Raw genomic sequence first — 15,251 nt, 5'->3', positions numbered from 1 at the left:
TCCATTCCTTGTTGAGGCAGAAGTAGTTTATTGGTGTTGGCTGAATTTTCAAAACTCTGTCTACATGTCATAAAAATCATATTGTATGTTTCACCAAAAATCTAATCAATGATTTGATCAGTACGGATGCAGGATGTAAATCACTTGAAGGACTTAATTACGTATTCACTGATATGAATCATCACGAGTTCATCCACTGGACCACATAGATTTATCCTATGCCTATAACTGATAAAAATAGGTTGATGATATATATCACTCTTTAGAGAAGAACTTTTAACCCAACTCTGAATTACAGAGAAAAATAATGTGTATAATAATAATAATACTCTTTTCCATTTCTCAAATGAACAGAATTAATTAGAAATCTAATTAAAACTTATGGTTTGACAATTTATAGTTATAGATGATTTTTGGAGCCCAAGCTTTTTAGAACTGAATTATTTTCCATAACTTATTGGTTATGTGACTCAAAGTGTGAAATTAAGCAAGTTTTACTAGCCTGTTTTTACTGATCTATAAAACACAATTACTGTTCATAGGTATACTACAAAAAATTACATTAAATGTTATATCTAACATCTTGATACCCTCTCTGCCAATGAGAGGTGTTGTATAAAGAAATACAGTCATCAGTATCATCATTTTTCTATGATTAAACTCAGGGCCAAATGTAGAGATGAGAGATTTCTGACTGTATTAGTTAATATAATCTGAGGTAGAAAGAAAAATGTATGTTATTAAGTCTAACCAAACTTATCTTAAGTAGACAGGCCACTATTAGATGACTCAGAATAATATGAATCTCTTTCATTTCTATGCAGAGGAATCTTGAAGGAAATGTCTCTTCTTTGATTGGGCTGGGAAGGTGGCTCAGTGGTAAAGCATTTGCCTTGCGTGCTTGAGGTCCTGGGTTTGATTCCTCAGTACCACAAAAGCAGAAAAAAAAGGCGGAAGTGGTGCTGTGGCTCAAGTGTTAGAGTGCTAGCCTTGAGCTGAAGAGCTGAGGGACAGTGCTCAGGTCCAGAGTTCAGGCCCCATGACCAGACCCCCCCCAAAAAAAAATCTCTTCCTTGAATATGTATATTGAAGGAAAGTCACTATCCAGTGGAGAAGTGCAATATGTTGCCTCCGAGTTTTGAGCTTGGTTTAAAGATATGCACATAAGATCTTCTCCCTTTTTTCTGTGCTGAGAAAGCTTTCTGCTCATCTTCAAGGATCAACCCTGTTACTTTCAATGTGATAAGATCTTTCTAACTCTTCCAAGTCAAATTAGTGAATGGTACTCTCTGTCATCACCTACTAGTGATGTACATGCCCCACTTCACCAGAGCCACGGACCCATCTATTTTCCCTTGAGACTCTGAGCTCATTGGAAAGCCTGCATAGAGAATTTCAAACTCTGTAATGCAAAAAATAAAATAAAATATAGTAACCCAGAATAGTTCACAAACTCATAAAGTTGATTTGCCTCTGTATTTATAAATGAGTGAATAGATTAACAGGTCACACCTAGGAAGCTGACTTCTCATTACAAAAAGTAGTCATTAAACTACCATCTCGAGAAACCTCAGATCACCTTAAGGGGGAAAAATGGAGAAGGCACTGAGTATGACTCTGGTTTTCCCTCCAGGACATGAGGCAAAATGGTTTGATTTTATTTGTTTCAGAAAATGAGTTCTTACACAAATTCCATTGCAAACAGAAAAAATAAAAAGAAGAACTAAATAGGAAAATAACAGCAAGAGACTGGAACAGTGCCCTAGTAATACCATGTCATTTCCAAGATTAACAGTATTGGTCCAGTTTATATTTCTTCAACTATGTTATATAGGCATCATTTCTCTCTCTGCTTATTTAACTTCTTTATTTCTATAGGCTCACGATCATCAATAGAAATGTACTGGGTAATGTATGAACAACCATTTTGTTTTTAAGTAAGGGACATTATTGTACTTTAAGTATGTAAGTAATCAGTCTTTTTTTTCTAAAGCATCACACCAAGAACAAAAGGTCATTTGTATAAATTACATGGAAAATTGACCTTTTCTGTCTATAAAATTATGCTCTTGAATATTTATGTGAATTTTGAAAGATAGAAATGTCACTGAGAAATTAGAAGTGAACACCAACAGTAGGTGAATACTATTCACATGTTCAAAATGTAATAGAACAGATGACTTAACATCTTTTCCATGGTGAAGTAAGATGAAGAGGTAAAAGTTTAGCATGGAAAGGAAACTTCTGGTCAGGGTGGGGGGGGGTAGGGGAAGGAGAAGAATAAATGAAGAAAGCTTGTATTTTGTCTGAGGATGTGTGTGTATCAAACTAGTATTTCTCCAGTGTTATTCAAAGCCTCAGCTTTACTTGAGGTCTGAAGGGGTAAACTTGTAAAGTACATATTGTTCTGCACTGCTCCTCAGCCACAGAATCAAAATCCTGGGCACAATATGTCATCTACCTTTGCTATCAAGGTCTCCTGATACACAATCAAATTTGAAACTGACTGACAAAGCCAATGAATTTACAGCAACTCTACAATGAAGTCAATCCACTTCGCTTCGCCAGATGTAGTATAAGAATTTCTGAGATGGTATTTATTTTTGGTGAACCTTCTTTCTTTGATGTATTTCCCTTGGTCGAAGACCACAGGAAAACATTTTAAATAAGGACTTCTGGGCAATCATAGTCCAACACAAGACAGAACTCACCAGACTTATGGGCTTACAGGCAGACTTTACATCTTTAATGAAGCAGACCCAGGCAGGCAGGTGGTTCTGTGTGCACTGTATAAATGGGTGAGAGACTGGGGAAGGCCAGGGGGAATAAAAGAAAGAGGATTAGCTGGCAAGAGGGAAAATGAGAGTAAGGCAGGCCAGGACACACACGGGATTTCAGCTTGTTACATCTCCCTGTGACACAGGCAGGAGTATCAGATGGCTCCTGACATCTTCAACATGTATTCCCTTGGAAAGGCTCACCTTAACAAGGCTCTCAGGAGTTGAGGACGAACAATTTAAAATTTTATTACACAGAGGCAGCACAGAAGGGAGGTCTTAATAAGTCTGGCATTATGCAGACTGTCATTCTGCCTTAAACATGGGAACATATGGTTCATTTGCCTACTTGATAGCCATGCTACCTGATGTACGAAGCGCTATTAAATTAAGGAGTGGGTGAGACAAAATAAAATTAGGTGTATTTGCTTGTTTATTAGGAAGCTCTACAAGGAGGAAGAGGGCCTGGGGAAGGCTGTGTGGAGGCATCCTGCCTAATCCTGCCTTGGAAAGATGTGTGGAGAGGCTACTGTATTATTAATAGTGAATGTTTAGGAGAAAAGTAAAGGGGGGGAGCAGCGATGACTGAGAAGGTGTACATTGTAAACTACTGAAGGAGAACGACCCATAGAAGGGTTTCTCTTCCATTCCTGCAACCAGATCCCCACAGGCTGGTGGTCCAGGAGGGAAGTGAACACAGAGAATCTTCCCATTGTCATGTTGAGCCATCAGTAGGCTCTGTAACGAAAAGAACCACTTTTCCATACACTTTATCCAGGAGAAAAAGTTAATCAAGACAAACTACGTTTTATTCTGTTTCTCATCTATGTTCTCCTTTATACTGTGATGTTCATTCAAATGGTTCTTTCTAAATTACATGCTTACTGATGAAAAAAGAAAGAAGGAAAGAAAGACAGAAAGAAAGAAAGAGAGAAAGGAAGAAAGCGAAAGAAAGAAAGAAAGAAAGAAAGAAAGAAAGAAAGAAAGAAAGAAAGAAAGAAAGAAAGAAAGAAAGAAAGAAAGAAAGAAAGAAGGAAGGAAAGAAAGAAGGAAGGAAAGAAAGAAAGAAAGAGAAAGAAAGAAAGAAAGAAAGAGAAAGGAAGAAAGAAAGAGAAAGAAAGAATGAATGAGGAGGAAGGAAGGGAGGAAGGAATGGAGGAAGAAAGGAAGGAAGGAAGGAATGAACGAACGAAGGAAGGAAGGAAGATCAAGTGATTAGACCAATAGCAATCTCTTCTTTCTTGCCATGGAGAACTGTGGGACACTTTCTTTCTCCTTCATTTCCTTCTCCCTTATCTTGGCTTCCCTACTTCTCTACCTCTTTTTACAACTTTCCTCACACCCTCTACTTCAGTGGCTTACTGTGTCCACAAGAATGATCTTGAGATGGTAAAGAACCAGATAAAATAAGGTGGCATGTGTACGCTCCAAGAATGGGTCATGAAGACAAAAATATGGCATATGTACTGCTTATTGTTGGAAAGGGTGACATGGATCAAGGTGTATTGCACTCATAATTCTGCTCTGGAAAATGGCACCTCCTTTGTGCAACTACTTGAAGATGCTAAAAGTATTATTTAAAGACAAAAATAAATTGAATAAGATTCCTGAACATTTAATGGCTTTGCCTGGCTTCAAAAGGGCATGCTTTGACCCAGTGCCCAAGGCCATCTGGGGTTTAATGGTGACAATGCTGTAGGATAACACCCATATAATCCATGGTTTGATAAGGTCTGATCAAAAAACATAAGTGGGTAAGTAGGCAAAGATAATGGAATTGGTTGCAGCGAAGGCCAAGTCTCCTTCTGTTTCAAGCCTGTGGAAAATGATCACATTCTGAGACCAATTCCCAAGGGGTAGAATTTCTAGGATCAAGTAAACTTGATTGTGAATGTTGAAGTGCCTTTGTATTTAGCTTTACGAGACTTCCTCGGGGAATAACGGTAGCTGTCTAACTACTTAATCTGTGATAATATTGATCCTTATAATTCTACCAACATAGGGAACAACACAAAACCGATGTTCTAATGTTTAGAGATATGTAAAGTGCCCAGCAAATAGAAGATGTTTAGAATGCTTATTTTTGTTATTATTGACAATTTGGCATGCATTGGGATTTGAAGTTTTAGCATTTTTTTAAAAGGGGAAGTGTGGAGAATCTTATGAATTATGTATGGATTCCTTTTATTATTCTTTCAATAACAGGACAAATTTTCTTCTTTCCCTCTCTTTGATTTTTATTCTTCCTAGCTTGCATGTCCACCAAAATAAAAAACACAGGTGATTCAGGCATTGTGTTTCATGTTGTCTGTCAGAGGACCACCTTGAGCTGGCTGTTCAGTGGGTTTACGTTTCCTATTAAATTCAAGAGATGATCCCTGAGTAGGTAACCAGCAGTTTCTGGGCATAAGGAGCCCCATCTTGGACTTTTGATTTCTGTCAGTTCACTTGCTAAGTATTTCCACAAGGAAAAGCAGAAGTGATTCATCAAACTTAGCAGATGTGGAATTGATTCCCTCAGTTGCCTGACAATGCCTTGCAGAGATGAGCCTCATCTACATTCACACGGAGTTTCCACTGCTGTTGCTCTGTCTGCTGGATGGAAGCATGCACACCTGGGATCTGAATTAGCGGGAGGCTGATGGCACCACACGCATACGAGGGTCCTGCAGCACATGTACATGATGGTGGTAAATGTTTGCAACGGCCTCAGAGCCTGTGCGGCCCACCTGTGCTTCTACCGCAGATGTTTGCTTGAGGCTTGTACAAAACCACACACACACACACACACACACACACACACACACACACACACACACACACATGAAGTAGTTTCCCCCAAAATGGATCAACTGAGAACCAAAGAGATTAAAGGATTTACTCTAAGTTATCTATAGTGAGACTGAGGTATACTCAGTCTCTCATGCTGTCACTTTTCTGAATTACTAAGAGTGGCCAAAGTGAATTATATGGTTCATGCCACTCAGAGTTCATCCCCTAAGAATCTGTAGGAATGTGACTGGGGTAGAATAGAGGCCCAAAGAATATTTGTGGAATGTAAGAGTGAAGATACAAATGGAAACATTATGGGTCTATTAATGATTAAAGCTCTTGGGATAATTTCAAACTGTATGGAGTCAGTGAGACAAAGTGATTTCACATTGAATTTTGTTCACTGAATTAACATCATGAAATATTTATTGAGGCGTATGTTTCAGGTTGGTGCTGAACATTGGAGCTATGTTGGGAGTTTAACAGTGCTGCTGGCTACCTTTGAATAACAGACACACTTGCTATAAGAGCACTCTATAAGTTCTGGATCCATTTTAGCTCAGATCATTTGAGCTATTTGGTAACTCATGGCCATGATCCCACTTATTTCCGTCAGGTGGTAACTTGAGGAAACCACTGACAGATGTAGGAAATTATAAAAGAGGAAACTTGCAACTTGAACATGCCAGTTAATGCTGTCTATCAATCATAGTCATCATGTATACAAGCAATCTCTACTACATAAGTGTGGTGTTTGATAATCCTTTTAAGTTTTCTTGTTCATGTTATTTCATCTTAAGCAGTGATTTCAAAGAAAACAATGATATCATAACAGTTGAATTCAGGGTCAAGCTACTGACCAAGAAGAGAACTAAGACCAGTACACAAGCTTTCCAATTTCTAATTCAGTGCTGTTTTGAAAAATACCTTGTTTTACCCCCTCGAAGTATACCTTTTGCTGTCTTCAGTTTAAATCCTACAACTAACTCCCTGATATATGTAAAGAAACAATAGGATTGATGTTGCTTGATCACTTATTCCTAGAGGAAGCCAAACAACCCTTGGACTCATTTTAGTGCCATTACCCTAGTATTAGGTGGAAGGCTATTTTCCTAGCCATGCACATAGATTCTTACTGTAAAGATAGAACATTTAGCTTGTCCAGCCTTTGATGGTTGTTCATAGCTGAGTAAGGAATACATTAGCCATATTAAGAAAGGTTGCTAGATCTGAAATAATAACTCATCAAGTAGAAATATATGTATATATAAATATATATATGTATGTATGTATGTATGTGTGAGTCTGCAGTCTCAAACAAGTAATTGAAATTGTCCTCCATTACCCTCAGAAAGTCAAAAGTTATAGAAAAGGAGACAGAAGACCCACTTTTCACTGGCAGCTGCATTGCCTACTGGCTCTTTAATAGAGAGTTTCTATTCATAAAAGAGAGGGAGATATTATCAAAATACATATTTTACCACCATTTTTATAAGTAGGCACTGCAGGATGATTCCTCTGAGTAGAATTCTTTAGGGTCCTCTCAACTCTCTCTAGATAGTTACACTTTACTGGCAGCCAGAGTTATTCATAGGGAAATTTCAAAGTAGACAGTGCCATATCAAAGTTTTATAACAGAAACTAAAATTGGACATTTCCCCACATAAGCATTTCCAAGGTCAAGAACTAAACACTTCTCCTAGGAATCACTGTGAAAATTTAAACTTATTTTGCTTTATCTCTTTCATTCCTCCTATATATAGAGTTGAGTTCTATCTTCCCTGAGAAGTCATGAATTACTAATGTCTACCTTTCCACTCATGACACATATACCACACACACACACATATACACACATCACATATACACATACTAAATCATATAACCTTAATTTACATGTTCTAAATCAAAGGAGAAATGTTTTGTGCATTGCCTATTATGTTGATTGTGCTTTCTAAAGAATTCTTCTACTGTGGTGGCTACATTCTAGTTGAAGCAATTACCGTGTTAGGATTTAGGATCTACTCTGACAACACTGATTTTAAAAAGGGGGATTTCCATTCTGGAATAAAGAATCACTTTCTATCTAGTGCTTCAAGCCATCACTGTAGAAAAAAGGATCAACCTTAGACCTGATGGGTTTGAAGATACCATTTGAATTGGTGTGCTTTGAAAAAAGTGAATTTTCAAATTTGTTTTATAGAATCCTATAAAAGAAAATGACTTATCAAAATTTCTATTCTAAATAGGATTTAATATGAACTAGATTCTTGTTCAGTAGACCACATTATCTCTATGGTGAAAAGTAATGTCTCCTTTCTTTTCCTTTCTTTTCTTTCCTTTCTTGCTCCCTCCCTTCCTCCTTCCCCCCTTTCCTAAAATTCCTTCCCTCACTTCCTTCTTCCTTTCTTCTTTCTCTTCCTTCCTTCCTTCTTTCTCTTCCTTCCTGCTTTTGTACCTTCCTATCACCATTATTATTTTTAAATTGAACTTGTTTAGAAGTCCCCATTAAAAAAGACTGCAAAAAAGTGATTAAACCAACACAAATTGTAGTGTAGATGATCTACTTTCCAATAAGCAGTTTGAAATCATGTACTTAATGAAACAGTCAGGTCAGAAGCCAATAGAAGAGGGGACAGGGCAGGGAACACACAGAGAAACAAAGTCTTCTGGAGATGCTGCCTCTCTTGCCCTTTGCAAACCACTGCTCAGTGTAATCTGTACCAGGTAGAGATGGATGATTGTAATTAGTGCATGCTGTTTGGGCTCAATTGTTTTTGTGGGTTTTTTTTCCACCTTAAAAAATGCACCTTCAGGAGATAACTTGGTTGTTTGTTTTCTTTTGTTAAAACTTGTAATGAAATCCTAAAACAACAGGAAATAGAATTTTGGGAAAACAGCCTGTAAATCTAACTTACAGGGATCATACCTTTAATCACCGGGAGGCAATGTTGAACCTGATAGGTTTATCTGGTGGTAATTGCCCTGAAGAGAACCTGATATGACTAATAACTATCAGTGACTCTGCAGTTAAAAGGTTCCCATATTCATTCCATATAGGGCAAAACAACAGAAAGTAGAAACCAAAAACATTGTTTTAAAAGGCAATATCCCTTAAGTTACTGGTGACATTTCCCCACTCTCATTTTCTTAAGTTTATTCAGTCTTCTTTATATTTCTCCTTCTCCCTATCTATCCCTTGTGTTTGGGTCTTCAAAGGCCATGGAAGGCAAATGGTAACCATTCCTGCCCTTTGGGTACAAACGTTAGAATGGCTTTCTTCAATGAGGCAGAAATAATCAACTTATCCAGACCCAGAGCTCAGAGCCCTGTGTTCTATGCTGTGGGGATCTCTGGTGTTTTCCTTCTGCAGCAGTGTGTTCAAAACTTGATTGGATTTTAGGAATACAAGAAGAAACTTGTAAGAATGTGCCCACACCCGGATCTCTTGGGAGTGCCTGTAGCAATCTCCTAGGCAGAGCACACAGCAGGAGTCCAGTGTGGGCCCCCACCACAAGTCTCCTTTCACCTTACATTGGAAACATCTGTGCTGACATCTTGAAGCATTCCCCTCCCCTCCCCTCCCCTAGAATAGCCTTTCTCTGAAGCTGGCAATGCTGCGCATATTCAACCTTTCTGAAACACTCATCTGTTCTACTAAAGATATTTACTCTTGAGCTCTAGGTCTGTGCCAGGACTCAGTATAGACAAATGCAATAGACTTTCCATCCTGGAAAAATGCATCAGTCCAGACATACAAAGTTGTTTGGAGAAAAAGAGAGAAAAAGGGAAAATAATGCTCTAGATGGGGGGATCTTCCCTCCTGTGCATCTCATCATGCACTTGGAGAGATCTGGAAGAAAGCAGATAGAACCATGAGTGCCCTCAAAGCAGTCAACATAAATTCATTTTTGTTTCTTTCCTTTTGGTCTCTCTTTCTTGGCCACCAGTGCCATCTTAGGACTAGCATGTCAAAAAGACACCCCTGCATCCTGCCCATGAATGTATTATTTTTCTGACATAAGAGACTCAATGCCCAAATCCATATTTTTGTAGCTTAGCCTGAAATGTTGGATAGTCTATGCACTGGCTCTACCTTCAGACAAAACAACAACAGTTGGCAGAAATCAAAGCAGCGACTGTCAATTTTAGGACTAATGCTTCCTCCATCCTTTATGATCCTTTTTTTCCTCTCAGAATTAAGCTCGCCACATTTTATTACACTTTAGTTGTTCTTTCTGTCCCATGGCCTTTTTTTAAATCTGCCTCACCAGGTAAGAATATGAATTAATGACACACATGATACTAAAGATGAATTCACTGATTTAAAGATACAATTTGCATATTTTATGCACCATGGCTCATTGATAGCAGAGTTTCACTGCATATCTGATTCCTTAACACTGTATGAGGTAAGTCAATAAAACAGAGCTCTATCTGTGTCTGGTCATCTTTTCTGTCTATGGAGTTTGTGAGTGCAATGGAATAAAGTGTGTTCTAAGACTAATGCTGATTTAGACATTCTTGACTGCATCCATTATGGAAAGAAACCTCTATTCTTTCTCTGCAGGAACTTCTTTTCCTGTGGTGAATTCATTTTTTTTCCTGGGGTGAACACCTGTGTGGCTATTTAAAAACCACAACACCAGGTGTGTGCACATGAGTCTCTCTCTCTCTCTTTCTCTCTCTCTCTCTCAACATTCCTCTCAATGATTTCTTAGCAGGTTGAGTGAGGGAAAAAAAGCTTTCCAACTGAATAGGAAAAGATCTTAAAAAGCACTTAAATATATCTATTACAAGTGTATGCACTGAAAATATCATAGCCAAATTACACAAATAGGGTCTTAGATGTATGAGGTGCTTTTTCTATTTTAGTATGTGAAAAATGTTGGCATCTGTAGACATGCTAGTGAAACCTCACTATATAAGAAGGAAGATTGGAAAATGGAGTAAACTCTGATGCTACTTTAAAATATCCAGCATACATTTTAAAATAAGGATTATTTTACCTTTTGCTTTGCCTCAGGTTCTCTGGTCCTCTTTTCCAAGAAATAGCTGCTCTGGGGAAAGCACTTGGCCTGCATTCAATAGTGATGTCCCCACCGACTTGAACCGCTGAAATTTTCTTAATGGGATTTTTGGAGAAATCAGGAGCAGAGGCTAAAAACAAATCAAAGGCTATATTGTTCCCTTACTCATTTAATTAACATACAGTGTCTCAAGAGCTAATTTCTCATTGTAGATGGAATCAAATATTTGTAGTCAAAATCCATTCTCAAACTGATCTATTTAAGGTGTATTAGGAACAGTTACTGTTTTCTGTGTGATATAATATATATTTGTAACATATATATATTTGTGTGTGTATATATAATGTTATACTCATCACTGAAATTTAACTATTTCAGGGTGATATTTATATACACAAGTGAAACAGATAAATCACAAATACATCATCACTATGGCCACTTGTCTGCCAAACTTAAAAATTATAAAACCTTGTCTGTATTCTACAAAAGCAGATGGGCTGAATACAAGTCTTCGAAGTAGCTTTTGTCAGTCTCAGCTTTGTCCTGACTAAGCAATGGTTGAACAAATAACCGCTTACTGGGGTGTGCCAATCTCAGTTTAGAAGGATCCAACAGTCTTTCTACCTGATGGATGCTGGGGCTAGGTTCCAAACACTGTCCTTAGCCTGAGGTACAGGTGAACAGGGGTTTTAAGAGACGCCAGGTGTTCTTGTTTCTGATCTTTTCAGGGATTTCTTCTCTGCCTTCACTTGACCTGTGTGTACTTTTTTCATTTTTGTGATCTCAAATTGAAAAGCATGTCCTCAATTTAGGTTATATTCAACTTGCCATATGGTCAAACAGCAACAATTTGATTCCTGACTATAAAGGAATGTTAACTTTGGCTTATGCCCAGTTAAAATTGGGTTCACTGAAAGCAAGAAGGAAGCTTGGTTTTGATAAGAACAATATTTTGAGGGCTAATAAAGTCCAATGAAACAATTATGATTACAGAAATGAACAAAAGAGCTCATTAAGTCTGTTTCTTGTTATTGTAACTTTACTCTTTCTCTTCCTGTATTCTTTCTACTGCTGAAAGCGTTTTGGGGTAAAAGATCATGAATTCACTGTGGCACAAACCAGTTTGAATTTCACCACGTGTCACTTTCAGATTGCTTTAATCTTAAAAGTTTGGATTAGAGGAACTCATTTTTTTTAGTTTTCCTTAGTAGTTGGAGGGACATGTGATCTAGTTGTTTTGTTTTGTTTCGTTTCTTCCTTTGATTTAGTGCCAGTACTAGGCCTCACACCCAGGGCCTCACACTATGCCTTGGCCTTTTGACTCAAGGCTGAGGCTCTACCACTTGAGACTCTACTTCTGGCCTTTTGCTGGTTAAGTAGAGATAAAAACTCTCAGGAGCCTTTCTTCCTTAGATCTTAGCTTTATAAGTAGCTAGGTTTAGAGGCATGAATCCTCAGTGCCCAGCAAGACAGAGGGTTAATGACTTAAAAGGGGTTTATTGCTGAAGCTTGGGGGATGTTTGCTTTTCCAGTGAAACTAGGGATAGGTTAGAAGTATGGATAAAGAAAGCCCTGGCTCTTGAATTCAAGTCCTGATATTGGCCTAAAGGAAAGGGGAGGTGGGGATGGAAGGGAATGGAAATGGAGGAGAGGGAAGGGAGGACGGAGGAAGAGAGGGAAAGGAAAAAGCAAAGGCACAGATCTATTCAGTTCTTTAATTTTCTTCTTCTGTCTTCTGAAGCTAAGGTAGCTTTTAGAACCATGCACCTAAAATATGTGGGGCAGGTATTAATAACACTTTCAAATTGTGCTGCTCAACTCCATAGTCTTTGCCTTTCTTGTTATGAGAAAAAGGTGAATCACTCTTTGTTGTCTCTGTAACTTTTTAGTTTTCTTTCTCATGGCTTTGAGAAAGACTATATGTCTTCTGCTTATATTGCAAGCTAAAATATTCCTAATGGATTCCCTCTTAGTTGAGCTCAATCGGCATTTCATGTGAGAATGAGTTGGTAGAACTTTCTGTGTTTGGATACACCCAGTGATGGGCTCTTCCTCAACCCTAATGTATTGCCCAGGAAGAATGATAATTACCACCTTGAATTTTGTAGAGCACTAATTTCAACATTTCTCATTATTCTAATAGAAAGCAATTTCTGATTTACAGAAAAAAATTGGGATCAGATTATGTGTAATCATAGCTTGCTAAAATGTCATTTTGAATTTCTTGGTGATAAATGAATGGCTTACCTAAGACTCTCAATTCTGCATTTGCATAAATTATCTGATACTTGTTTTCTGCAGCACATTGGTAAACACCAGAATCTGACACATTGAGCATAGATATGATAAGAGTTCCATTTTCAATTTGAATTCTCTCCTAACAAAGGAAAAAGTATGGAAAAATGTGAGCACATGAACATAAACACTCTCTTAAGCAGCATTTTATTAAAGAGCATTTGTGATTGTCTATCAGATCTGGTACTTAGATGTATTACTACAATAACTTGAGGAGCTAGATGGGTGGATGGATGGAGAAACATATATGCATTATATATGTATATGTAACATGTATAAAATATATTCATGCATATATTCCAGGGATCTATTTCCATTTTGCAAAGATAATAAAAGCAAGCTGAAGGGAACCCCATGCTACATGCAAAAGGCATATGGGGAAATGCCACTAAAGCTAAAAGAAAGTAAGGCACCCTATTTAGGTACTAAATAATGATGAGTCTGTCTATGTTTGCATGTGCTAACTAAAATGGAGAACTAACATAGTTATCTGGAAAATTTAATGAGGAAATTACCAACTCTTTCATTTTCCAAACATTGCAAAAGGTAGCATGTTTAGACTGAAAAATGTTATTTATAATTTATAATTATATTATTTGCTCACTTTCTGATGACTTTAGAGGAAGTTTTCTTTTTTAATAAAAGCAAGATATAGGATGGTGACTAAAACTTACCTTGGGTCTTGATATTTGATAAAGTATAGAAAGCTCTGACTTTCACTAGCTGCTGTATGAGTTTGGAAAAATGACTTAACCCCACTAAACTTCATTGTCTTCATTTTGGTTCTATCATTAAGACTCAGATGTTTTGAAAGCTAATTCCAACTTTGACTAGCTGCTACATGACCTTGGAGAAGTAAATGACTTAATCTGACACTCATTGCCTTCATCTATCTGAAGGAAGGATAATTATCTATTTTTTCTTACAAGACTGTATAAAGATTCAAGGTAATGTATGGAAAAATAATAACATCTGACTCATATGAGAGCATAATACAAGTTAGGCACAGAATATGTAGAATTATTGCGATCTATGTGACCCTGATCATTATTCTTACTATTATTCACAAAATCTGCTTCGTATGTTGAACACAGTTGCTTACCTCTGAGTTAAGGCGTTCACCATTCTTCAGCCAGGTATACCAAGGACTGGGCTTGCCACTAGCTTTGCACTCCCAAAACAAACTGTCATAGATAGAGAGGTAGGTATTTTGGATTTTTTGTTCCCATTCTGGAGGGGCTGTGAGAGAGAGAGAGAGAGAGAGATGAGAGAGAGAGAGAGAGAGAGAGAGAGAGAGAGAGAGAGAGAGAGAGAGACAGAGAGACAGAGAGACAGAGAGACAGAGAGACAGAGAGACAGAGAGAGACAGAGAGACAGACAGAGACAGACAGAGACAGACAGAGACAGACAGAGACAGAGAGAGACAGACAGACAGAGAGAGAGAGAGAGAGAGAGAGAGAGAGAGAGAGAGAGAGAGATAGAGAGGAAAATGCATTTGGCAGGGCGATTAGCAAGCATCATAGCAATGTATATAGGGTCCAGTTGGACTGAACACCTGGGATCTGGGAACTCCAACACAGAGGGACAGAAATCCTGGTTACAAATATCACTGGGTACTTGGCTCAAATTACCTGTTGGTTATGTGTCTTTTTGCTGCACCTATATATCACTAGAAAATTGTGGGAAAAGGCCAAAATGTAGAACACAGCTAGACAATATTGTGATGCCAAATTAAAGTACATAGGTCAAAATTTGGAAAATACAGGCCAAATACAGACCCCCTAATGGTAAAATTTCCTTAATTATATTTGATCTAAAATAAAAATTTATATGTATATGTATCAGAAATAATTTCCACCCAGTAGCTTGGGTCATCAACTAAGTATAAAGCTCTTCACTTTTTGTAGGATGATAATCCAGTATTTTATTCATTGATTCCTGTTAGGGAGTGAGAACTTCTGGAGTTGAATACATATTTAGTACCTTGTTTAAACCTTAGACATGAGTTTCCTAAACCTATTCTTATAATGTGAGAAAGCCATGCATAGTATTGAGGGAGAAAACTATTGGCATAAGTATTGCTGAACTAAAGCAACATTAGCTGTACTATCATTCATGTAAATAAGTAAGTGGGGTAGAGATTAAATGTTTTTAATTGAACATTAATTCCATAAAGATGATTGCAAACTCCCTTGATACACTCAATCATCCCTCTCCTTCGTTGAGCTTTGAGTTGGGCTATGTAGGAGAACATGCATCTTTCTTTGGCATCTTCCTGGCTATGACTAGATGTTTTACAAGTGCAAATGTAATTAATTTGATTTTAGTGGATTTTCCCAGAGTAGTAAAGTAACCTGCTCAAGGTGACATAAAATGA

The 15,251-nt window shown here is 37.6% G+C and overlaps 1 protein-coding gene across 1 annotated transcript in view; it reads right to left on the bottom strand.

Annotated features, from left to right (window-relative positions):
• Cntn6 (contactin 6) overlaps positions 1-15,251 on the bottom strand; it is a 267,806-nt gene that overhangs the window by 50,732 nt on the left and 201,823 nt on the right. The window contains 3 exon segments of the mRNA XM_070018410.1: positions 10,559-10,709; positions 12,827-12,956; positions 13,977-14,113. Coding sequence (XP_069874511.1) covers positions 10,559-10,709; positions 12,827-12,956; positions 13,977-14,113 — 418 coding nt within the window.

The sequence above is a fragment of the Dipodomys merriami genome, unplaced genomic scaffold (genome assembly GCF_024711535.1).
Source record: "Dipodomys merriami isolate MVZ:Mamm:240054 unplaced genomic scaffold, mDipMer1.0.p SCAF_13, whole genome shotgun sequence".
NCBI lineage: Eukaryota > Metazoa > Chordata > Mammalia > Rodentia > Heteromyidae > Dipodomys > Dipodomys merriami.
This window is presented reverse-complemented; position numbering and strand designations above follow the sequence as displayed.